The sequence below is a fragment of the Chroicocephalus ridibundus genome, chromosome 3 (assembly GCF_963924245.1).
Source record: "Chroicocephalus ridibundus chromosome 3, bChrRid1.1, whole genome shotgun sequence".
In the NCBI taxonomy this organism is placed as follows: Eukaryota; Metazoa; Chordata; class Aves; order Charadriiformes; family Laridae; genus Chroicocephalus; species Chroicocephalus ridibundus.
This window is the reverse complement of record NC_086286.1, coordinates 21424222-21450295: the sequence shown is the minus strand read 5'-3', so window position 1 is coordinate 21450295 and position 26074 is coordinate 21424222. Positions and strand designations below refer to the sequence as shown.

Sequence of the window (26074 nt, the reverse complement as noted above, 5' to 3'; positions counted from 1 at the left end):
GTTGGGTAGGTCAGAGGCGTCTGGAAATGTTACTGATGAGAAGCTGTAAAAATACTAGTGTGAACTCAAAGCAGAAGTACAATGAAAAATTGCACTTTAGGACACTGTTCTCATAAAGAATTATGTGGAATTCCCTCAGAAAAATCTCCTTCAAGCAGCTGTTTGTATCACTTCTGTTGCTGGTTAAACATGAGAGATCATATTGCACACCCCAAACTTGTGTGGTAGACCTGATATCAAATTGTCGTACAACTTCCATCTGCAAATCCAGAAATTTCTTGGAAAGCTCTGAATCAGACACTTGCCATGAAAACTTCTACCTCTCTTGCTAATGGATGGGTCTTGCTTTGTGGCTTTTTTCTTTAAATTTAATCCCTATCTGGCTCTACTTCTTGATAGTTGAACTGAAAATACTAAATGAAGCTATATACCATTTATACTAAAAACTAGGAAGCTAAAACTAGAAGGAAAACAACTGTGGATGTTTTATCAAGGCCATACTGGAATCTTTCAAAATGCACTTGTGTTTTTTTGTGACCTGGTAGTTCTTCCAGGCAATTCAACCTTAATTGATGTGGGTTTATATGTATGTTTTTAAAATTGTTCTGGGCAAAACCAAAATATGGAAAAGACAAAATATTGTACCTGCTGTGTCATATTGGTGTGCAGGTTTGTGTAGTAAATGGATTTCAGTCTTCTGTGTTACACTTAATTTTATCTTTGTTTTTGCAGGAAATAATGAAAAAAGTGTGCCACAACTCCTGATCAGAGACCTGAAATTTGAGAAGAAGTCATTAGCTAAGCTCATGTTTTCTCCTGATCAAGAAAATCATCCATCAAAAGCACCAGTAAAATATGGTGAACTGATTGTATTAGGGTAAGTGTTTGTATCTTGGCTGGAAGTGGGAATGAAGGTAGAATTCCAGGGTGCGTTTAAAGCAGATAAAATGCAGGTTACTGTGGGAGATGGTCCCACAACCTCTCATTTGAACTCCCTCTCTTGTGGTGTATCTAATGAGCGTGCAACTGATCAGCTTTTCTTTGGTAGCTGATCTCATGTCAGGGAGGCACTGTACTGCAGTACGCGTAGCTTTTTGTGACAGCGTTGAGTATGGAGGTAGAGCTCTAAACAGCTGAGTAGGTGCAAGTTTGGGTTTGACTCTTGTGTTCTTCCCAGGTAAGTGTTTCATGACAGAGGCAGCCAGTTTGTGAAGGCTTTCCAAATTGGTTTCAGGTTGTGACCAGACAGATGACTAATGTGGTAATGTGGAAGGAGGTGTTCCCTAAAACTTCCAAGTAAAATGAAAGGAGTTTTATAAGAATATGGTTGCTGACTCTATAATATTCAAGTGCAAACAGAAGATTTTAATGAAGCAAGTTTGCTGGCTGGCCTATTTATGTTGACACAATCAAAGTGAGGGTCTGAGGGTTTTCTAATGGGTTAAATTGGGGTCTCAGAGGACAGCATATCTGTTTCTTATGGGGCTTTATTTCAACCAAAACTCTCTAAAATACTAGCTCTCCACCAGGGTTGGTGAGTATTTAGAATATTTCATGTACTGTGTGATCACATCACTTAGTGATAAAGCTACAGATATATAACCTTACTTGTTTCATGAAGTGTATAACCTTAGTTGTTTTCATGTTTGGGGCTTGAGTCTCTTTCACTTATCAGTAGTAGTGTTGAGGTTAATCTGGGTAGCATTCCTTGCCCTACAGGCTGTGTGTGTATATGCTGTAATTCCGTGGGCATATTTCAATATCGTGTAAATCAATTCTCAGATTTAAATAGACATGATTAATTGGAAATCTGTAATTATTAATACCATACTAATTAAGAAGACTTTGTGCTTAGAATGGGAATTCCTGTGGGTCTGTATCTCCTGAGAAGCGAAGTAACACAGGAAGACGGACTTTGTTCTTTTTTCTGTGTTTTTTTTGATAGGTACAATGGGTCTCTCCCAAATGGAGATAGAGGAAGAAGAAAAAGTAGGTTTGCTTTATTTAAAAGGCCCAAGGCAAATGGGGTGAAACCTAGCACTGTGCATATTGCCTGCACCCCTCAAGCAGCAAAGGTAAGCTGGATTTGTCTAGTTAAGTCTTATTTCTCCTGGGGCTGTCTAAAGAGTTCAGTGAAGTCTGCTGTTATGCTGAGATGAAATGATGTAGAAAGCATGAAATTCTGTCTGTGAAAAGAATGGTTCATATTTATCCAAGGGTTTTTTTTGGTACCTGTCAGGGTTAGCAAGAAACCGTTCAGCAAGAACAAATCTGATGCCTAGTCCTTGCTGTGTCCAGAAAGACAAATGTTTATATTTGAAACATGAATGTTCAGGGCACAGGCTAGTCATGTAAAACACTTTCTGTTTTGTTTTCCTTCCAAACTCACTACAGACATCTGTTCTAGCCTTCCTGTTTTTCACACTCATTCATACTTTAAGGCTAACTTTTCTTCACACGGGGCTGACTTCTAAATGATCCTTTGCCACAGCTCTGTGTGCACTTGCTACTCTGTCCGGTGGGTAGGAGTTCCCCAGGGACAAGGACAGGTGGGTTTTGCAGGACACATTTTATACTGCTTGTAATCAAGTTCAGAGTTCCCATTAAGAAGCAGTAAAGGAAGGGCTTAGGTCCTGAAGTTGAATTGTATTTCATGTGAAAACTAATATGTTATAGCTATTCTATTATATATAATATATTATAGCTAAGGCGTTATCGTAAAATACAAGATCAGGCCCTTGAACAAATACAGTAGTGTTAAGTGTTTGACTCCCTGAATACCTTGACACTTAAGAATATTGATTCCTGAATTCAGGGTATGGCATAAAGTATTCTGAAATCAAAAGTATTTTGCTGACTAAAGTTACTGTAATAGAATTACATCTCTGGGAGATCTGTGAAAGGAACATTTATTTTTGCTAATTCTTTATGGTCTTCAAGTAAGTGCTATTTAGTGTTCAGTTCCTAGTAGGTAGTTGCAGAATGAAAATCTAGAAATCCAGATTACTTTGATACAGCTTCTGCAACCTGTGCTGAGTTTCTCCCATCTTACCCTGTTCACCACCAGTGCTTGTTATGTTTTTTGTCTATGTATCTTATTAATCATCACTGATTTTAGTGTGAACTGGGATCCTGTTTTTAGAGTGAAGTCCCTAAGGTGTTTTTTTTTGTCCTCACTTTGCTCTTGGAGAAGTTCAAGCTGAGAAGGCCATGAAGGTGTTACATTCAGTTTTAGCCTTTGCACTCAGTTGTTTTGGGTTTTTTTTTTTTTGTGTGTCAAGGCCAGCATTGCTTTCACACGAAGCATGACTAATAATATGATTTGGTTACGTGTATTTTGTTGCAGCAAGCGGTAAAGGGACCAGTTTGGTCTGTTGCTGAATCAATCCTGCAGCTTTTTAAATGGCTGGGACTGTTTTTTTGTGAATTTTAACTACAGGTGTGTCACTAACAACCATCTGCCTTAATGCATTAATTGAGCAGAACAAGAGCCAGGTTATATATATATTTTCTGCTTTGCTGCTGCATTCAGAGTTATTGTTCATTTGTTGAATAATATTTGGCATTTTTTCCATAGGCAATAAGTAATAAGGACCAACACAGCATATCTTACACTTTGTCTCGGGCCCAGACAGTGGTAGTTGAATATACACATGACAGCAACACAGATATGTTCCAGGTATGTGAAGTCAATATGATATATAAATGTCTTCTCACTTTTGGTTGTTTCTAATAAGACATCCTCTCAACAGGCTCCTTCCTTCAGACCCAAAAGTTTGCATATGTTGCTTTCTGTGCTTTATTATTCAGAGACATTTAATTCTGTTTGTTCCTAAGGATGTATATCTGTGCATCTCTCTTAGGCTTGGTCAGAGGTGAAAGCTGGTTTTGTGTGACTAATACACAGGATTATGGTTTTGCCTTTGATTGCCGGTCTGCAAGTCACGTAACCTGTCTCCTAGTCCCTTCTTGCAAAATGAAGAATAAAGTGCATGGTTCTTTTTAAGCACTTGGAACTTTGCTTCTAGCATTTACGAAGGGATTTGGGATCAGCTAGTTGGAGACAGGGTAGAAGAAATACAGTGTGAAAATACAGAAAAGCTTTTGACACAACTAATATGAAAAATCCCCCTAACTCCTTTAAGCAAACCCAGAAATAAGTCTAAAGCACTGGGAGGTGTGGAGAGAGGAGGCCCAATTCTGATGTGCTGGCAGTTCAGAGCAACTTTGCTGCAGTTCCTGTGTGTATGAGAAGGAACCACAAACACATTTGCAGCTGTGGTGTGTGCTCATATCTTATAATTGTTTCCTGTTTTTTTTCTCAAAAGGCAGGGTTTTGTTTTGGGGATTTTTTTTATTGTGTGCTTTGTTCCTTCCGATTCCTGAACTGATCTTGCATTGATTTGGTGGTTGTCACTAATTTATGGCAAGGAGTTTTGCTGTCACAGCATTTAGCTGTGACGCCACTGCAGGATCTAAGGAGGTAGGAGGTGTTGATAAGTGGTGGAGGAAGCTGCTGTGCAACTGCAAGTACCTGCAACAGAGCAAAAGGGCTGTAATGACCTAACTGCAGCATAAGCTATTGTTTGTGTAAGTGTTCTCTCTTCCGGCGTGCTGCGGCATGTATGCTGCTCTAAAATCGCCAGCGGCAGTCCCTGTGTATGATGCGTTATCCTGCCTAAGAAGGAATAGAAAAATATATTCTGACAAAGCAGTTTCAGTCTCGTGAAAGCTCCTCATCCGGCCTTCACCAAAATGCACCTCAGGGTGTTGGGTCTCCTGCCCAGCAGTTAATTGATCTTAATATAACCAGCTATTTTATAAGAGGTGGTTGAGACCTCTGGAAGTGAGTGAAAGGTAATAGTGGGCTTTAAACCTGGCTACGTGAATGTTTGGGAGGGAGAGCAAGTCCAGAGGAGGCTATGAAGATGCTCAGAGGGCTGGAGCACCTCTGCTGTGAGGACAGGCTGAGAGAGTTGGGGCTGTTCAGCCTGGAGAAGAGAAGGCTCTGAGGAGACCTTAGAGCCCCTTCCAGTCCCAAAAGGGGCTACAGGAAAGATGGGGAGGGACTCTGGATCAGGGAGTGGAGCAATAGGACAAGGGAGAACACTTTTAAATCTACCCCCTTTCAGTTTAGATTAAATATGAGGAAGAAATTCTGTACTCTGAGGGTGGTGAGACACTGGCCCAGGTTGCCCAGAGAAGCTGTGGCTGCCCCATCCCTGGAGGTGTTCAAGGCCAGGCTGGATGGGGCTTTGAGCAACCTGGTCTGGTGGGAGGTGTCCCTGGCCAGGGCAGGGGGGATTGGGGTCTTCAAGGTCCCTTCCAACCCAGACCATTCTAGGATGTAACTTCTTTTCGTGCTTTATAAGGAAAAGGATGAGATGAGTTGACTGGAAAAGCAGTGAAACCCGTGGAATTCTATCAAAGCTACTAGAGTTTTGTGGAACTGCAAAATTTATTCTTACATGCATCCAGAAAAGAAGGCACGGCTACTAGAAAAATCTGTTTGTAGTCAGTTGTTGTGTTGTGTGCATGTTAATGTAACCCCTCCTTGCCACAAACATCTTGTACCTGGTCTTTTCTAACAGATTTGCTGCTTCTCAGTGCCCCAGTGGAGCTGGGGAGGCAGCTCACAAAGTCTGATTTTCCTACATCTACACCTCCACCTTGTCTGCATCATTCAGAGTAGTCTGGGTGTGCAAAGTGACTGAATATCACTTTTCTTACATCTAACTACTGTTTCCTTGCTGGTTTTGGCACTGCTGCAGCTGGTCCAGCTCACCTGAGTGTAACCTTTCTGATGAGAAGAACTTCAATGGGAAATTGTCTCAGAATTGACTTAATTACATCGTTTTATTTCCCCTTCCTTCAGTTGGCTGTACTCAGCCTTCAGAATAACTTTGGTCTCATGGAGATGGAATAACTCATCAATTCAGATTAGGCTTTAGAAGCCTCAGTTTAGATTGGTGGAGGGGAATGCTTCAAACTGGAATGTCATGATTTTTTCTTATCACTTTTAAATGTTTTGAGTTTGTGAATATTTCTAGACCCAAAGGCAAACTTCTAAATGGGTTTGTGGGCTTTTTTATCCCTTTCCAGATTGGTCGGTCAACGGAGAGTCCTATAGACTTTGTTGTGACAGATACAGTTCCTGGAAGTCAGAGTAATTCTGATACGCAGTCTGTGCAGAGCACTATATCAAGGTTTGCCTGCAGAATCATATGCGAGCGTAACCCTCCTTTTACAGCAAGAATATATGCTGCGGGATTTGACTCCTCAAAAAACATCTTTCTTGGGGTAAGGAAACTCTTTCTTTGTTCCTCCAAGTTTAGTGCAGGCTTATTTTTAAACCAATTCATATCTCTGCTTCAACCAAATCAAAAGTTTTCATTGATGTGATTTCTCTTAGGAGAAAGCTGCGAAGTGGAAGACATCAGATGGGCAAATGGATGGACTAACCACAAATGGAGTTCTTGTAATGCATCCCCGTAATGGATTTACAGAAGACTCCAAGCCAGGGGTGTGGAGAGAGATATCTGTGTGTGGGAATGTGTTCAGCCTCCGTGAAACCAGATCAGCTCAGCAGAGGGGAAAAATGGTAAGAGTAGTGACCGATGTTTTATGCAGCCTGTTGAAAATGGGTACAGCCATAAAGTGGTTGGGCATAAACAGAGGCTGGAATCTGCCTCATTCCGCATAGAAGTCACCTCTGTAATTAGCTATGCTGACTTCTTACGTGTCCGTGTCCATGCATGAAGGTGTCTTGCTCAACCTGAATAACTGATAGTGTTTATCTGCAAACTAGTATTTAATTGCAGATCTAGACTGCTCTCCTACATTGAGTTGCCAGTCTGCTGTGCTCATCTGCGCTGTCATAGTCATGAGCACACTTTAAAGAGTACTTTCCTGATTGAGTTTATGCTGTTAAGGTTTTCACGCGTTTCCTTTTCTATAGAATAATTATAGTTTTATTGACACATGCCTATATACCTGGATATCCATTCCCACTTGGCATTTTGCATTTTTTTTTCTCTTGTTTCCAAAGCATTGATGACATTTCCAGGAGGGGGTTGGTTTTGGTATGACTTGGGATCAATTAGCAAAAAGAAATGCTACATGAACACTTAAATAAGTGATGCAGTTAGCTAGGAAGGCTGACAGCTGACGAGGAGAGGAAAGCCGTTTGTGAAGGTGTGTTTGAAGAAAACAGTCTAAGATGTGATGGAGGACTAAACAAGTCTTGTCAAGAAGGTTGTTGTTTTTAATTAAAAAAAAAAAAAAGAGGAGGGAGAAGCTGACACAGGGCACACTACGGCTGTCTTGTATACGACAGTCAGGAGCTGCTTGAAACATTTTGTCTGTGTCTTCCAGGCCGATTTGTGTTATGAAAGTGCATTATGTTACTCTCCAGGTGACCTTAGGTGACATGTCTCTTTCTCTTTGTCCATCACCAGGTTGAGAACGAAACGAACCAGCTCCAAGATGGCTCTCTGATAGACCTGTGTGGAGCAACGCTGCTGTGGCGCACGGCGGAAGGGCTTTCACGCACTCCCACTGTCAAGCACCTGGAGGCGCTCAGGCAGGAAATAAATGCAGCAAGGCCCCAGTGTCCTGTGGGGTTTAACACCTTGGCGTTTCCCAGCATGAAGAGGAAAGATGTTGTAGACGAAAAGCAGCCGTGGGTGTATCTGAACTGTGGCCACGTGCATGGCTATCACAACTGGGGAAACAAAGAGGAAAGAGACGGCAAGGATCGGGAGTGTCCCATGTGCCGCTCTGTTGGCCCCTACGTGCCTCTGTGGCTTGGATGTGAAGCGGGATTTTATGTGGATGCAGGACCTCCAACTCACGCGTTCAGCCCGTGTGGACACGTGTGCTCAGAAAAGACAACTGCTTATTGGTCCCAAATTCCTCTTCCTCATGGTACCCACACTTTTCACGCCGCCTGTCCGTTCTGTGCGCATCAGCTGGCTGGTGAGCAAGGCTACATCAGACTCATTTTCCAAGGACCTCTTGACTAACACACGTGTTACCGAGGACTGCAGTAAACTGATAAGCTAAGCGATTCTGATTTTTAAACCAACTGTTTTTCGTATTCTCTGGGCTTTGCTGGTTTGCATTAAGATGAAGAATTTTGGGGGGGTTTTTTGTTACAACAAAAGTCTGGAAGAAACAGGGGGGGAGAAGGGGGAAACCTCCTGCTTTTTTTTTTTTTTTAGTTAATAACTACTTCTGAAGAGGTGAAGGAAGCGTGGAGTGAACTTCGATGCCTTCCGTTCAGTGGTTTTGAATCACATGCCCACAGTGTTTGAAAGTTGTTTCATTCTTTTTGTATATGGAGGGTAAATAGTTCAAAGAACATTAGTTTACAGCTTGGATGCAAACGTTGTAAAATATAACATGTATATTAACTCTTTTCTATTTATCTTTATTATTGAAAATCCGTAGAATGTTTAGAGAGTAGCATGGTCATAGTGTGTTACATCCAGCGATTGGATGTGTAGAGTAGTTCTGGATGGAGAAGGACGTGAGATGGAAATGGTAGAAAAATCTTTTTTAATCTAAAATACTGAGTTCTTAGAATAGTTAAAATGCTTTTTAAACAAAGCTAATGCAAATTATGATGGCATAAAGGTGTGCTTTAACCATGTTGAAAGGTAGCTAAGAAGGACTTCTTAAAATGTCTTTTTGGTAGGACTGTACTTAAGATCTGGTTACGAGGAGAATATTTACCAGACTCTTTGAATATGCAACTTAGTCTAGATTAAGGATTTTTTCTCCCTTCATGCTAACACATCTCTTTATTTAGCGTTAGTGACATTTGTGAGGGTTTTCCCAATGCTAAACATTAACAAACCCAAAAGATGAGGCTCATTTTGTTCCTTGCTGGTTTTAGCAGGGGGGGTAGGTTGAGGGGAGAGGCAGATGTGGGGGAACAGGGAGCAATTTGTGAATCGGCCGTGGTCACAACTTGTGTCAGGCTTCTTGGTCGGATGCTCTGCCTTTCATCTGACACGTGGGAACCGCGGGCTTCACGGGCTTGCCTTCACCCCACTGCGAGGTGCCGGTGCGCATCTGGGCCACACGCAGAACAAAGTTGAAGCCTGGTACCTACGGGATGGGCGTCTGTGTCCTGGCACCCTTCTGTGACTTGACACGGTTGGCGATCTGTTAGGGGAGAGCTGGGGCTGGGCTGGAGGCAGAGAGCTCGGTGCGGGATGCTTGCGCAAGATGGGCTCTAGTTAGCCGTTTCTCTCCGCTCTCCCCTCCCTCCCCTTCCTTTCCCTCTGTATCCACCAGAAAAGGCCAGTGCACTACATCCAGCTTTGCTGCTAACCCACTGTGCTTCATGGCAAACACACAAACCTGACCTTTTTAGGATTGAGTTGAGCTTTTTTTGGCCAGCTTCATACCTTTTTTTCTTTTTCAAAATCCGTACTGTATAATTGACAGTAGCAAACTTCTATAGTTTATAGCATAGCTATAATTTTTTCCTTTCAAAGCCGTTCTAAAATTTTCTTGGTTTAAAGAGAAACCTATGTTGCTTAGATGTCATGAATTATTTACTTTGATTGTCAATTGTTTCTCCATTTTTAAAAAGAAATTATATATATTGTTTGGTTCACTCAGGAAATGCATGTGTCAGGAAACCTGTATTATAAGTTCAGTTAGCTGTCATGTACAAGTAACTGCTGTTACTCCCTTGCCATAGAAATATAACTGATTTTGACATTTTTCCAGATTATATGCATTAAGTAATGGAACTGATGCAGCAAGGAACCCCTGTATTGTAGTTGTTCTAATCATTTTATTCAAACTATATTATACTGTAGGTTAATTTTTATTTGCAAATTAATTTATTCAAAGTACGTGAGTAAACACTTTTCAAAAACAGGAATGCTGGGATTGTCTGTTGCTTTGTTCCCGAGGGATGGGGAAGGTGGCTGGAGATGGCCATTCTGCTGTCACGCAGGGGGTCTGTTCTGCACTTGTGGATTAACATCACAGAAAAAGAAGTAACTCAAAAGCGTTTGCGTGTTGTCCCAGTCATGGATTTGAAGGGCTTCTTTCAGATGTGACCTTTCAATGTGTTTTATATTTAACCCTACGTTAACAAAGGCGAGATTCCTGTTCAAAAGATATAGTTAAATCATCTCTTCTCTTTAACTAAATGGCAGGGCTCTTGTAAAATGCCAAGAGCTCTTGATTCCATCTTCCACAAAATCGGATTGATGCGTCTTCTCTGGTTCTGATCTTGTTGACTACGGGGATATGAAAAATCAGAAAAAGACATGATGCTGGCTGCAAAGCAGTATGATTGTGAAAACAGACTGAGACCGGGATGGTGGTAGGCACATGGAAAGCGGTGTACTCTTCCCCATGTTGGATGCTGGTGTGGAGCCGATAGTGTACACCGCAGAAGAAGATGCAGCCCCAGCAGAACCGGCTGTTCCTCTGGGTAGCATTAGGCTAAGATAACCCTTTGGAGGCGACCCCGTGCTCTCTGCCTACTGTGTACTTTTCTTGACTCAAGCCGGGCTTGTTAATCCCATTTTCAAATGGGCAGAACATGGGCATTCAAATGCCTGAGACATGGAAATCCCACTGTCAAAAGCAGGATAGCAGCGGTTGAATAGTTTGAGGAACAATTTCCATACAACACGCAAGCTAACTAAAAGCAGTAGCTTTGACTGTGGTTCCCTATTTGAGTTCCCACTGTGGGCTTCTGTTCTTTAATAAACAATTTGAACAGAAGGTCTTGTGCTTTGTAAACTGTAAAACGAATGTCAGATTAGAAGTAAAGTGATCCCTTTGACTCATCCAGCTGACTGAAGCACTCAGAACTGTAAGGCCTTTGCTTCTGAATGAATTTGGGAGCTGGGAGAAGTGCAAGAGGTTGCACTGTGCTGGCTTTGAGACGATGACAGCTCCACTTTGTGTGCAGCCTAAGTCAGCCCCTTGTACCTGCAAAAACCAGCCCTGAAGGAGACCTGTGGCCTCTACCTGCTTTCAAAGCTTCTTTGAATGGAAAGAGGCATCAATGATGCACCCGGCAGATGGGACAGGACTGTTCCCTGGGAGATGGCCGCAGGTACATGGAACAGATGAGGGAATGCATCTGGAAATGAGGTAAGTGTAGGCCCTTTTCGAGCTGTGATGTTTTGTCAACATCTGCAGAAGTGCAACTGGAAGTCAGCAAGTACCTTTTTGCAATGTCTTTGTGCAGTGCTGCTGTGTTCTGTGCAGCTCCTTGTCTGATGTGCCATGCAGGTGACTTAATGAGCTAATTTGCTTTTCAGCTGTAGGAAATTGCAGGGATTTAACACTGGTAAAAGGCAGCAGCTTGGCACAGCAGCTGGCTAACAAAGCCCTTTTTTATTTTGGTGGTGGGGTTTCGTGGGTTTTTTTCTTTTTTTTTCCCTAAAGCAGAAGCAGGACAGCTCAGTGTGTTGACTCACAGCACGGCAGGAGCATGTTGATGGGGAGGTTGCTGGGGGCTTTCCCTGGGAAAGGTGGCGGGGAGTACCCTGTTCCCTTTGCTGACTCAGCCTTTGGGTTCAAGCAGTCCCATCGGCGCGTGGTGCGGCTCCGAGATATGTGGTGCAGGCTGGGGATGAGGTTTTCTAATACCATCTGTCCTTGGCTTTCTACACCCCCGAGAATAAGGCTAGTATCCTGAAAGGTTTTAGGACGTGATGAAGTCACCCCTGTATCTCACGGTGCTCTGCAAATCCCGTGATGACCCTGCTGTGGCATGCTTGATCTCTTTCTGAAGAGACACTCCGGCCCTGATTCTAAAAATACATTTTCAGTGTTGCAATATAAATCTATCGTGATGACTACAGGTACCTGCCTGCATGCTCTTTCAGCCTGGATTAGGCCTGGTTGCTGTTGAATTAGACCAGATTTCCAGGTCTGAGTCTTGGTTTGTGCAATCCCTGCTTCCTTTTCTGTAAAAACACGGGCAAAACTCATGTTTTTTTTAATTGTAGTGCTCAGCTTTAACATAAGGGCTGTGATCATCCTGGAAATGCACCTTCTAAGGCTCTGTCGTGGCTATAGGGCAGGCTGTTGTGCATCCTGCGAAAAAGATCTGGGAAAGCATCGCTGCGGGAGCGGTGACGGTTCCTGTGACTGGTGTCGGGGTTCTTGGGCGAGCGGTGGCCTCTGCGCGGGCAGCAGTGTGCCTGCCCCTTCCCAGGTCCTGCTTCCAGGGCAGCAGCGAGAGCTCAGGACCCTGTTTTGCTCTCAGTGAACAGCCCTGTGTCAAACCGGCTTCGGATGCAGTATCCCATGGTAACGCGCCGGGGAAACACCAATGTGCTGTTGCACAAGAAGCAGCCGGCTGCTTCTTGTCCGTCTGGTTCTGTCTCCCTTCTGAAAGCAAAAAGGTGACAGATTTAAAGGGCGGAACAAAAAGTGCTTTTATTCCCTCAAACCTAAGGTGACCCTGGGAGAGCAGCCAGCCCAAATGCGGTCTTGTGGGACCGCAAAGCATGCAGCAGCGGGACCGGTGGCTTCAGACACCCCTGAGGCTGTGCATCAGCGCAGCGTTAGGGGACAGCATGAGCCATAAGCCCCAGTGCCTGAATCTTTTATGTTCCTGCCTTGGTTCCCCTGCGGGCTGCTGTCCATCCTCCTCCTCCCATGTTTCGTTTGGAGAAGAGGAGGCTGAGGGGAGACCTCATTGCCCTCTACAACTACCTGAAAGGAGGTTTTAGGTGGGTGTTGGCCTCTTCTCCCAAGCGAATAATGACAGGACCAGGGGAAATGGTCTGAAGCTGCGGCAGGGGAGGTCTAGATTAGATATTAGGAAGAATTACTTTACTGAAAGAGTGGTCAGGCACTGGAACAGCCTGCCCAGGGAGGTGGTTGAGTCACCATCCCTAGAAGTATTTAAGAAACGTCTAGATTTGGCGCTTCAGGGCATGCTCTAGTGGCAGAGATTGTAGGGGTTTTTCTTGTGTGTGTATGGTTGGACTCGATGATCTCAAAGGTCCTTTTCAACCATGAAGATTCTATGATTCCCTCCAGCCCTGGCAGAGATGATCCTTTCCACAGCTGCAGCAAGCAGGTGACTTTGCAGAAGCTGGCCTTGCCCGGCACTGGCTTGTGTGGGATCAGGTTCGGCATCGGCTGGGCCGCAGCAGAAGAGTAACCAGAGGCGAAGTGTGGCCCATCCCTGCCCACTCCCTGCCTCCAGCCCTTCCCCAGGATCTCTGAGCATCCCGTCTACTGCCACACGGAGCAGCAGGGACATGGCAAACCGGGTGCACAGTGCCAGGTCCCGCTGTGGAAAAGGCGGGTGGACCCTCAGTCTGATGTCGGATGTGTAGAGCAGGAGAGCTGACGGTGGTCCTCCAGGTCTTCCTGCATGAAAAGCATTTGTATCCAGAGTAATTGCTCTTTTATACAGCAAGGTCCATCCAACCCCGCTGTTTGGTTTCTGGCAGTGGATCTAAGTGTGTGCCTGGGAGGAAGAAGAACAGGGCGAGCAGATACGACGCTGCCCATGCCTCATACAAGTTGTGCCTCAGAGACTATCCGAGTAAGAGGTGGCATCCTTGGATTTTTCTTCCTTTAATGTAACTTCATTTGAGCTCAAACAGGCTTCTAGCACCTGAAATCCTTGTGGCAAGGAGACCCAAGGCTCAGCCACACACCATAAAGTGCCTCTTGTTTCTTTTGAGCTTGTTGCCTGATGACTTTGCTTTGTACCCAATTTCTTGTGGTACAAGAGGCAGTGAACAACCATTGCCCATCCCCCTTTTACCTGCCACTCTTGATTTTGCTGCTAGCGTGCCTGGCTGTCCTTGTCCTTCTGCCCCTCTTGTGGGGCTGGCAGGAGGGAATGGTAGCACCACCATCGCCCTGGTTTCTGCCCTGTGATGTTTGCCTGGCTGTGCTGGTGAGGAGGCGCTGGTGGCACCAGCAAATACTCGGTGCTGCCGAGGGCCCAGCGCTACCACACAGCGGGTCGAGACATCTCACATCCTCTGCGTGGGCGCTGGTGACCTTGCGGATCAACGAGAGAAGCGCTTTCCTGCTGGCACAGGGGCAACTCCTTTGTAATTCGGCAACGCCTGCAATATTGTGGTGTTTTTGTTTTGGATGCTTTTGCTGATTTTAGTGTCACTAAACAGCTCTGAGGCAGGAATAGATTATTAACCTGCTCTGAATTCCTTCCTCTACCCTGTCTGTGGATGTAATAACAGCTCCATACTGAGATCGCTACTGGAGATCTGCTGCCTTTCAGAAAAACGATGAGAGGAGAGTCCTTTGGAGTTATAACTCCCACCAAGATCGTCTGTTTTTCCTCTTCCTAGTGGAAAGGTCTCATTAAAAGGCTTCCCCTCCACAGCACTTGCACGGCACAACACTCCAAAGGATTCCCCGGGAAGCACAAGCCATGCGGAGAGGGTAGGTAGGAAACGATAACTCACGTTCTCAGACAGTGGGTGAAAGCGCAGTACACAGTTAAATCACTTGGCGGGGGGCTGGGGGGAAGCTTCCTTATGTGTGTTCTTTAATAACTCCCATGATCATCCTGTTGTCTTATTTATAGCCCATTGTCTTTGCTATAGTATTTGCTTCTGCTTTAAAAAAAAAAAAAGGAAAAATCAGATTCACTCTTCCTCTGCAGTTGTTTAATCCGACAGTTTCTCAGTCAGTTCATGGTTATGATTTTTTTAAAGTATTTCTATTGAAATATGTGATTATTTTTTTTTAACGCATCAAACCATGTTGGCTGGACTCAGGCCCTGCAAAATGTTTGGGGTTTTTTTTGGTCATCTGTTGTTCAGCCTAGATAGGGTTTCCCTTCAGTCTCTCCTGGGAAATGCTGGAAATGTGAGCTGGTAAAGGATAAGGGAAGAGTGATGGCCTTTCCTGGGAAACAGCCACACAAAGGATGAGCGTTTCATCTCTGGGCTGAGGAGATCCGCTTCTTCCCCTGATGTGGCGCTCAGATCTCGCCTAGTTCCCAGCACCTCCCACGTCTCAGCACTCCGATACCTGCAAAATAAGTTACAAATAGGACTACCTTACAAATGCGATTCCCTTTGGTTGGCTGCAAGGCAGGAGCTGAATGCACACAATGCCTTCAGTGCTTCCGTATCCTCTTCTCTCCAAAAGAATATATTTTTCTTTAGCTGAGCCCAGAAGACTTGAAACGGAACAAATGCATGCAGCGATACTCTAAACTTGCCTGGATGCAAAGCTAAAAACTGCAGCTTGCTGTCATGTGCTGTAGGAACGGAATTGAGTCAACTCATCCTTTCCAAAAAACCCATGCTTTTTTTTTTTTTCTTCTGTCGTGTAGGAGGAGGAGGGAATTAGTTATTCAGTGGAACGAGGACAATTAAAAGCAAACGCAGCTTCCAGCGATGCCATCATCTGTTCTGTTAGCCCTGAGCAACACAGAGACAACCTGCCGTTTTAATTGGCCTCTTATTTTTTTTATTTTTTTTCTCTCTGGTTTGTGCTTCCAGTTTGGCACAGGGGCTGACATTTTCAAAAGTCTCTGTACAACTGGGTTGCAGATGTGCCCACTTCCATTTTGCCTGAACAATCACCTAAAATGGGACTTTAAAGGGGATGGAAGGCTCCAAACAGCAGTGGGTTTGAGAGGTCGTGGACTCACCTGCCCAGCTTGCCTTTCGGTGGAGACTTGTCCTGTAATGGGGACGTGTTGTAGAGTCATAGAATCGTTTTGGTTGGAAGAGACCTTGAAGATCATCAAGTCCAGCTGTTAACCTAGCACTGCCAAAACCACCACTAAACCATGTCCTTGAGCACCACATCTACCTGTCTTTTAAACAGCTCCAGGGATGGTGATTCAACCATTTCCCTGGGCAGCCTGTTCCAATGCTTGATGACCCTTTCAGTGAAGAAATTTCTCCTAATATCCAGTCTAAACCTCCCTTGGCACAACGTGATGCAGTTTCCTCTTGTCCTATCCCCTGTTACTTGGGAGAAGAGACCGACCGCCACCTGGCTACAGCCTCCTTTCAGGTAGCTGTAGAGAGCGAGAAGGTCTCCCCTCAGCCTCCTTTTCTCCAGGCTGAACACCCCCAGCTCCCTCAGCCGCTTCTCACAAGACTTGTTCTCCAGACCCCTCACCAGCTTCATTGCCCTTCTCTGGACACGCTCCAGCACCTCAATGTCTTTCTTGTAGTGAGGGTCCCAAAACTGAACACAGCACTCGAGGTGGGGCCTCACCAGTGTCCATGGGTCTCACCACAGTATGAACCTGTGGTGCCACCCTCCACCATTGCTGGAGGAGAAACGTTGTCCAAGATGGGTCACGGGGATGTGGGCACCTCTCCCATCTGCTGCCTGTTCCCCGCAGCCTATGGTCATGGTGGCCGTCCGGGTAAAGCCAGTCCCAGGCTCTGCAGAGCAAAGCTGCTGGGGCCTCCATTCATTTAGTTAGCTTTCTTTTCTTCTAAAGGGGAGCTAAATCAATCAGAAGGTCTTTTAAATGCAGCACAACAGCACAGAGCACAAATTATTTAATGCTTTTTCCACTTATTTGCATTAAAAGTGGATTCAGAGCAGCTTTCCTGAGAGGCAGGGTAAGCAATGCCGAAGACATCAGCTCCACCATCACTCTGGGTGTTTTCAGTGTTACTCAGCATTTCTGCCAGCGTCGTCGTTCTTTATCGCTTGGAAATCTCACTCTGCCTGTTGTGGAGCAGGAGGAGCAGAAGGTGTGTGCAAGCGCCTTTGGGCGTCGGATGAATCAGTTGCTCGTGTCGCCCTCCTTGGCAGCTCCCGGCAGGGAATGCCGGAGCCGGGGCAAGTGCCTTTGCAAAAGGGGGAGCTTGACTAGAGACCATGCCAGCCCCAAAGGAAAAAAACCAACAACACCCCAGCCCCTCTGTCCTTAAAAAACAATATTGCCAAATGCACAGTGTTTATACAGCGGAGTATTTTTCATACTGTGGAGGCCTGGGCTTAGCGCTCCTCACAACAACATACGTATATTTATAGACCATGCGTGTCTGCATTTTATTATATTTTTATCTGTACGGGCTAATGGTTACTAAAGGCAGGCTGTTATTTATGTTTCTGCAGCAAAAAATATGTTGAATAGTGTCACGCAAGAGGCTCAGGCTCTGCTGGCCCTGAACAATGTAATTTAGGGGCTAATCCCCACTACAGAAGTGTACAGGTGGGATGCCGGAGGTTGGCTTCCCCGGGACACAGCAGGGGCAGAGCAGAGTGGCTGCGAGAGTCCCCAGGGTGGCGGGTATTTAACCCAGCTTTGCTCTTGGCGTTCAAAAAAATGGTAAAGCATCCAACGTATTCTGTGTAGCAGGGGTTTGTAAAAGCCTTCCCTCATCCCGGCTGGCCACCCGGCTGATTCCGACATCCCATGTGCGTACTGCCAGAGACGACCTTAGGTTTGCTCCCAGATCCTGAGGGGAAGCAGCGTCAGGTCTGGGCTGTTCTGTCCTGTCCGTGGCAGGGTCTCCAGCGGGGAGCTGTCAGCTAAATGCATTTAACGTGGGCTTTTTGGATAGTGGTAATCTTTTAATCATAACGTTGCTCCACACTGAGTCAAATGTCTTACAAAACTCCATTACGACTGCTTTTTATCTGCCAAACTTGTTATCTCAAAGGAGGAAAGCAGGTTCGTCAGACATGAGGTTTTTCTTACAAAAAGCCTGTGTTGATTGGCATTGTGTTATTGTCCTTTATGTGTGAGCTCTGAGCGGCTTTCTCTTTATTTTGCTCAGTAGGGATGTCGGATGAGGTAGTCTAAAATTGTAGTTCTGCCTCTCTTTAGAGTACCAGATCTTAGTGTCTCCGGAATTTATCTGCTATTTCAAGGGGGAGGGGGGGAAAGAAACCAGTTAGAGTTCCCAGATTGCATCAAACAACTTTTTCATGAGTTTTTAGATGCAAGCTTCTTTGCATTGGCTGTTTTTAAAATGTATTGTTCGTAATTCAGTGTGGCGATAGGATGAGGGATAACGGTTTCTGCCTTCAACTTCACGTCCTCCCTGAGACCCTCCACTTGCTGATTGACGTGAGGAGGTCCCTGCCCAAGTCTGGCATGCTGTATGTCCCTCCAAGGACTCTTACCCACCTCTTCCAGTGGGGAAAAATATTCTGATGGTTCTTCATTTCAGTACGTTTCTACCCATTGAGAAGCATTTCAGTTTTGGGTGCCCGAGCCCCCAACACTGAGCAATTTGGATCTTCTACAGTGTCCTCCTTTCAGGTTCTAACCACAAGGTGAGGGGGATTATCCGCACCAAAACAACCCCACGTGAGCAAATATTAGTGCTGCTGGCAGTGTCACTGCTGCACCCGGGAGTGGGGCTGTGCACCCCTAGGATGGGGGTAGAGCCCCCTGAAAAACATGGAGATGCTCCCTCCCCCTGCCATGAGTTTCTGTGCTTCCCCTGGAGCATCCCCAATTCACCGCTCTTTGGGGGACAGATCCTGCATTAGGATGGGTCCTACACAGCCCAACAGCCTCACACAGCCAGGCGGCTCCCATCTCCCCCATGAAACCAACTCGCTAACGAATGAAGCTACAACTCGTCAACTCCCACTCCAACAACTGAAGAGCAAGTTGAGACCAAAGCCTTACCTACCGTTTGGGTAGGATTTTTGTTTTCTTAAAGGAAACAGCAGCCCAAACCCAACGACTTTGTATTCTAAGCACTTGTGCAGAGTTTGGAAATAGAGACATTACAACTTTCTGTAAAAGTTATCAATCCAGAACTTCCCCTGCCTGACCCGAGTGAACTTGTCCAACCTAGAAGAAAAAAAAAAAAGGGGAGGCAAGGTGCCTAACAAGCCCTAAACCTCTGATATTCAATTTATTAAAATTTAATGATGAGCTATTAATAATGAATGCAGCCGTGAAGATGGGAGAACTGCAGTAGAATGGCCTCGAGATTTCTAGTTAGCCGGATTTTCTCTACAGAGCTGGGAAAGAAGAGGGCAGCTTTCGAAAGGATGAAAAGACTCCTCTGAGGGACAGATGTGAGCAGCAGTCTGCAACAGTCTCTGCGGGCCGGGCGGATTGGGAAAAGAGTATTTTAAGTGCTTCTATCACTAAAAGCTGAACTGGGGGTGGGCGGCACGCACGTCATGTAAGGAAAAGATGATCGGGAATGCCAAGACCTTGAGTATAACATGGGGAATTGGGGTCATTTCCTTGCTGATGGTGACTTCCTGTGTGAAATTAACTCTTTCTCCCCATGTCTCCCGTTTGCTGGTGGTACGCACGCAAATAAAATAGCCTCCTGCCACTTCAGCTGGATTTTGGGAGCCAATCTTCCCATGGCAGTGGCTGTAAGGGGCACACCGAGCCGGGGATGTGATAAATGTTACACCTTGAGCATAAACAACAACTTGCTTGCCTGTTCACCTCATAGTAACGTTGTCTAGACCGTTTCCTTTGGTGGCTGCATGAGCCAGCGTTATTCAAGTGAGGACGCGGCACATCTGTGGCTTCCCTTATCAAAGAGAGAAATGGAGTTGGTTAGACACGGCTTGTTTTTGTAAGCCTGTAGTGGTTGCTTTAGGATCACGTGCGTCTTTAAAATTAATTAGTGCTCTATTTGGATGTCCCCCTAGATGTGGATAATAGGTTCTCTGGTCCTGCGGGACCTCTCCTGTCCCCCAGAGTTTATAAAGACGCTCACTGACAACCGTTTGATTAGTTTCTTGAAGGCTCCAGAGTAAATTTTACTTGGCCCTGCTGACTCTGAATTCCTCTCATCTCTCTTAACTATTGTTTAAGTGGTTCTTTTCCTCATCTAGCCTGTATTTCCTGTCTCTGGTTGTTAGTATGAAACGTGTTAATAAGCATCTGGATGCTTTTAACATATTTTGTGAGAACAGAAGCAGGATAAAGAGTAGGAATTGAAGGCAGAGCCTACATAGAAGTAAATCTGTGGTCTTTTGTGATCGCATGAGGAACAACCTCCCAGAAGAAGACATCTTTGCACCTCTTGAGCTTGTGAAACAGACCACTAGGACTAATTAATACCACTCAGGTAGGTGTAAAAACACAGTATGGACAAGGAACTTGGCACATGGTAACAAGAAACGCTTCATGGGGTCTAGAGGGCAGTAGAAAGAGCTTGGCGTGCCTGTGGTCATCTTGTAAAACCCTGTCCCAATAAGCATTCCTGTTCTGGCTCCGCAGGCAGTGAATAAAAAGGGGCAGGACAGAAGAATGCTGATCACTTTTCTCCTCGCTTTTTCAGGGCTGGGTGAATCCACAGAACGTATCTGAGGCTCTTTTGAACAGTCACCAGCAGATGAAGTAATTTGAGGCCTCGCCCACACCATAGTTTATTCAGCCAGCTGCTGTAGGTCGTGTAACAGAGGTGCTTTTTAATACGGCACGAACCTCTTATTAAACCAAGCACTGAAAAAGTCACTTTGATTTTGACATACTACCCACAAAGTATGATGTGTTTTCTGTTATGTGTTGTTGTCAAGGTGAAGAAATGAATTAGCATGGATTTTTAATGACTTTGATCTTGAACTCTGATAGGAGTTGGAAGGGAAACATCGTCCTAGATGAATAAAGAGATGGTGCAACAGCTGATCAACCCTCTGGTGAGGAGCCAAGCCCTGCAAACACAAGGAGGTGATTTCAGTCTTGTTTCTATCTCCAGCTTCTTTGATGCAGTTGCTCAGTTCCTACTGAGGCTTCTGCTGGCAGCAAGCAGACACCAGGAGACAAGAAAAGACATATATTTATCTGAAATCCAGGTTCTCTTCATTTCTGGAAAGTTGGGGAAAGGCTGCCATCTGCTGTAATACAAAGCGGTTGCTGGAAATAAATCTGACCTAAATCAAATCGTAATAGTCATGTTGAATCTCTGATGAGTTTATGATAGAAGGAAGGTAAGACAAGCAACGACGAACCATGCGCTTAAAGGCTTGTTGATGCTTTCCACGCAGATCACTCTCCTAGGAAAAGCTATTACCTATCCCTACAAAATCATGCCCTTAGAGGAAAAGAAGCAGCCTTGTGGTCCCCATCTGCTTTAATCCCTGGTATTTCCAGTCGAGGGCAGAGATGGGCAGAGGGGGACAGGCAGCCACGCGTGTAGCACCGTTCAGGCTGGGGGAACCTGAAGTGTGCTGCTGCCTCCGTTTGATCCAGGTGCTCGTGGTACTTCGCCAGCCTCCCAGCTGGAGGATTTTAAAATGTACAAAGGTTTGGTTTGGTTTTTTTGGTGTGGTTTTCCTCTCAGTGGTTATGTGTGTGATACCTAAGATAGCAAGGAGTTAGCTTTGCCGCTTCTGCATCACTTGCCTGGGATTCCTGTGGCTGTACCTTCTGCTGGTGGACCTTGCGACATAGAGCAAAGTCTAAAAACATCTATAGTTCAGGGGCTTTATCTCTGATCTTTAAAATAAAACCTGTACTGAACCCTGTAGTAAAACTAGAATCCAATTCCTATCTCCGGAAATCCCTGAGACTCCAGCCCCTCTTGCTTGGTACCTTCTTCAGACATCACCAACTTGGTCTGCTTTTTCTGTACTTTTTTCCTCACTCCACATCATCACTTGCTTTGAACCTGCACATTTTGACTCGCAAGTAAGCTCAGAAACAAGAGCTTTTAGTTTGCTTGAGTAAAGACAGGCTGAGAGGCCAGAAAGAATTGTTCCAAATAGAGTTAGAAAATGGAAAAAGGTGGGAATAAAGGACAGGAGCTGCTGACACCCTGCTTGTTTTGTAAAACAAAATTTCCTGCGTGGCTGTGGGGTGGTGACTCTGGCATGTTCCTGGAGTCCCTTAAGAGTCAAACACCTCCCCTCAGGCATGCGCAATGAAAAAGATGCACTTGGGAGATGCAGGTTTTAAAACATTTGGGTTGTGTATTGTCTGCCTGCTTCTAGACGTGTGTCCGTCCTTCTGCCAGACGGTGCCTAATACACTAAAATCCAGTAAAGTCAAGATGTTTCGCTGCTTCTGGGATACCAGGATGGCTGGAAACAGTGAGGTCTGGGAAGGAAAATAATTAATTTTTGGCTGGGTTTTGTTACAGTGGTCAGGATGTCTAACGTCAAATATCGCTGAAGAGATGGTCAGCTCAAGATGGTAGGTATTCCAGCCTAAATGGTGGAAGCGGACAGAGAAAGAGGCCAATAAAAAAAGAGAGAAATATTTGTCAGCACTACAAAGGTGTGGGTCATACTGCTGAAAACACCCAGGATGTGACATAGACAGAAAAAAGAAACGGGAGAGAGAGAGGAACTTCTTCAGGAGTATCTCAAAGAGCACCAGGATTAGAGAGAGTACAGGCTGCAAAAGGAGAACCCATACATAGACCCATCAAAGCTGGAGGGCTTGATAAGGCATCTTAATCCCTGTGCGTGATTTAAGTAAATGCTATAGGTTACGCCTCAGACACACATGGTCTTTACACAGTGATTCCTTGTTGCCAAATAGGAGCATCTCCCGTTGCGTTTTTCAGCAACTTCCCGTGTCGCCATTTAATTTAAAAGCGAAACCCTGTCTCACTCCATGGTTGATGATACTGGAGTTGCCGCTCAGACCAGACTGTTTCCCATTACACTTCCCTGAAAGCATCCCACTAGAATCCCTCCTTTTGTAATGTCGGGGTGGCAGTGGCCGAATTCAAAGGGAGTGCTGCACATAACAAAGCTAGCCTGGAAAGCTGACATAAAAAAAGCCAGAGCCCCTGATGACTCAGGTATTAATGTACTCCACTTCATCAGAATAAGCTGCTATCTGATAAAATGTGCTCGCTCCAGATACAGAAGCAAGGGCTTTTAATTTTCCGGAGTCTCTTGACTGGAGACTTGACAGTACCAAGAAGAAAACTGGGTTAAATGCAGATACATCTCTGCAGCACGTATAACGTGCCAAGGAATCACTTAGAGCCAGGAGGAGCTCCGCTACAACTGCAGACACAGAGGAATAAATGCCACGTCTTCTAGGAGCAACAGGAGAGTTTTGGCATCCCTGGCCTTATGTTGTGACAGCGTCTTGCTGGAGTCTATTAAGAAACTGTCCTAGACAGAGCCATTTACCTCCACTACCCTGTCCAGCCACTTTTCCTTCCTGCAGGCCCCTTCTTCTCACACTTTGTGTGCTCTGATATGCAGGAATGGCCCGGGTAGTTCTTATCTCTGAAGGAAACTGTGGGTATTGTCCTCCAGGGTCAGACCAGGCACCCATCCCACCCTGTATCTTGCCTCTAGCATGTCAGGTGGTGGCCTGTGAACACGGAGGTGGGCCAGTCCTGTGTCTTCTCTACATGGGTCGGATCCTGAGCTCTAATAGTTACCCTTTGGTTGACAGGATAAAAATGATCTTCAAAACTGTCAGATGTGTTCATTTTAAAAGCCACTAATGTTGCCCTATAAAACTGCCATCCCGTTCAGCATCTTTCTAAGCTCTTGTCTTGAAAGGTTTCTTGTGGCATTGAGTGCCACGCTCCACTTACACTTACACAAGGCATAGAAATGTTTTCCTCGCTATTGGCATGAAAAATTCAGCCTCAATATCCCTTCACATCACTGAAGACAAGAAGAGCAGAAACTCTCCATCTGTCTTCTCTGCAGTGTTTGCCATTTTACATATTTCTTTTATATCCCGTGCTTCCTCCAAGGAGAGCTATTCCTCAATGTTTGGTTGTTCCGATCATTGTTTAATGCTGCCCTTTTAGAGACAAGACAACCCACTATGCTCAGGTTCCTGGGGGACCTGCCCCTCTAATAACATTTAATCGTTGTTTTCCCCTCCTATTCCTTACGGATCCCAATACCTTGTTCATTTTTTTTTTACTTGCAGTACAAGGTGAGCAAAGGTTCTCTGTGAAAGTTTCTGAAAGCTAGCGGTATTAGGACCCTGCAAGAAAGGGCCTTCTAAACCACTACAGCATCCCAAGAAAGGAGCCCAGATATTACTAGAGATAAGCCAGCTTTTACAATAGTTGGCTACTAGTTCTGCCAGCCAGCAGTAATGCGCATTTCCTTACTTTTTATTGTCTCTTGCACCCTCTAGTATTTGGGAAAACGTTGAGCTACTTTGTTCTTTTTACTGTTTATTTTCTACACAATGAAACCGGCTGTTTCCCTGCTTCTTTTCCAGGAAGACTCCGCAGCAGACTCCTGAACCAGAGTGAGTGTAGGAAAAAAACCTGTCATGTTTCTGGTTTTTTTTTTTTTTTGAGAATGCCAATTTAACTTGCGTATCTAAAACAGCAGCAGTAGAAAAATTTTCCTGGCTAAAACGACTGGGAGTCAGAGTTGTTTACCTAGGAGACTCTTTGTAAGACCACATCCCACATGCACAGGAATCAGGATGTTGTTTGTTTTCTATCACCGGGGCACTGTAACACGCTGGCAGCGCTGAGTCATGCTCTCCTGCAAAGCCGACGTGGCCCTTGGCAATTGGCAGGAAGCAGAGATAACTGAAATACTCCAGTCAGAAAACTTACTGTAAAAGCACACTTTACAGACACAAGTTGTAAGTCGAAGAGGTAGGCAGACAACACGTCAAGTGAACTATGGTTGACTGACTCACCATTTCCTCGCCAAACTCTGCTGGTAAAGCAATGGCCCTTCTTATCTGCAGGGAACCTTCAGCACGTTCGGGCTGTGAATAATAAGAGTTCACAGGAAGTTTGTTATGGTTTAAACCAGCCTTTCTTTGCAAAGCCACGAGAAACCACCCACACTGAATATCCTACAGTCCCAGGGGGAGGAGATATCTCAGGCTGGCCTGGCATCGTTACTGCCACCGTGGTGTTTAGCCAGAAGATGACAGTCAGAAAAGCAAGCAGCAGGAGGTGACTGCATGCCTGTCACCCTTTCCTTCTGGTCCACAAATATTATGCAGCATTAGTTTATTTTTCCCAAGGGGAACAGAGGGCTTTGCTGTTAATACAAAACGCAACAGAACAGTCACAACATTTAACTCGGATAACATCAATGAAGCGTAAGGTCAAAAATCAAACAATTAAAGTAGAAAATCAAACAATTTGTTACTTTCCCCGTGTAAGCAGATAACAAGACTCTTTGCTGCAACCAAAAAATATTAAAGGTCGTGGGAGGGTGCATGGCTAAAAGGTCACTTTGAGGGTATGGCTTTCCCCTGCGTCTCTGGCACAATTAATCATTGTGGATTCGAACATACCTCTCTGCTGAAAGACAAACACAGACCTGAGGTTTTCAGCCCGATTGGTACTTCCTGGGCAAATGTCAACTGAGGGGTAAGTCCAGCTCTACATAAAGGTCACTTTATGCTACGCCAGTGATGCAAAATTTCTTTTTAAAGCTGTGCTGAGGGATCGATTGAGATTAACCTGGCAGGATGTCTCCCTGATTCGCGTGAAGGTGCTTGAAGATCAGAGATCTGAACCTCACCAGCTGAGCACTGAGGTCAGTCCTGCAGAGCCAGACTTGGCTCTGGCTGTTTGCGGACCAGGACCAGACACATTGCAGCAGCGCGTGTATCAGCCTGCAATTCATCCGAGAGAGGCACAGAAAATGGTATCCACGCTGCAGCACCCACCTTCAACCTCAGGCTGACCCCTAGGGCTGGAGAGGGGAAACTTGGTTTACCACTGAGGCTGTGGGAAGGGCTTTCCCCTCAAAAACAGCAGCTGTAGTTAATAACCACTCACAGCTGCTCCTCTGCTGGGGATTCCCTTTCTTTTTGCTTTCCCCTCCCTTCCCATGCCCCCCCATTTGCCTCTTTGCCAGTGGAAAATGGTTATGTAGATACTCCCAGGTCCCTTTCCAGAAAGTCAGACTACTGAAAGCAAACAATGAAGTTGATTTGGGCAAACCCAAACTTTCCGTCTCACTTGCGAGCGCTGGCAGGAGCCCTGGGGACACCCCCAGCCAGCTGGCAGCAATGACAGGGCAGGGAGGCAGGAATGCCATCCTCAACCCACAGAACCGCAATGGAGAATGCAGCTAACACGGCCTCCCTCCCTCCCACAGCCTCTCTGATTTCATTCACTTTACCTACGTGAGTAAATTCTGCAAACTCAGTCTTTCTGCAGTCTGGCTCTATATACAGCGATCATTTTTAGGTTATGCTCAT

General features: G+C 45.3%; 1 protein-coding gene across 6 annotated transcripts in view; it reads left to right on the top strand.

Moving 5' to 3' along the window:
• Positions 1-9920, top strand: part of PELI1 (pellino E3 ubiquitin protein ligase 1) — a 46608-nt gene extending 36688 nt beyond the window's left edge. For 5 of the 6 annotated variants that reach the window (XM_063328365.1, XM_063328360.1, XM_063328362.1 and 2 more), the window contains exons 3-8: positions 733-877; positions 1946-2075; positions 3578-3679; positions 6103-6300; positions 6413-6601; positions 7458-9920. In XM_063328365.1, coding sequence (XP_063184435.1) covers positions 807-877; positions 1946-2075; positions 3578-3679; positions 6103-6300; positions 6413-6601; positions 7458-8024 — 1257 coding nt within the window. In that variant the 5' untranslated portion in view covers positions 733-806 and the 3' untranslated portion in view covers positions 8025-9920. The remainder of the gene's footprint in view (positions 1-732; positions 878-1945; positions 2076-3577; positions 3680-6102; positions 6301-6412; positions 6602-7457) is intronic. The other variant, XM_063328363.1, reaches the window with a different exon arrangement.
• Positions 9921-26074: the final 16154 nt, after the last annotated feature.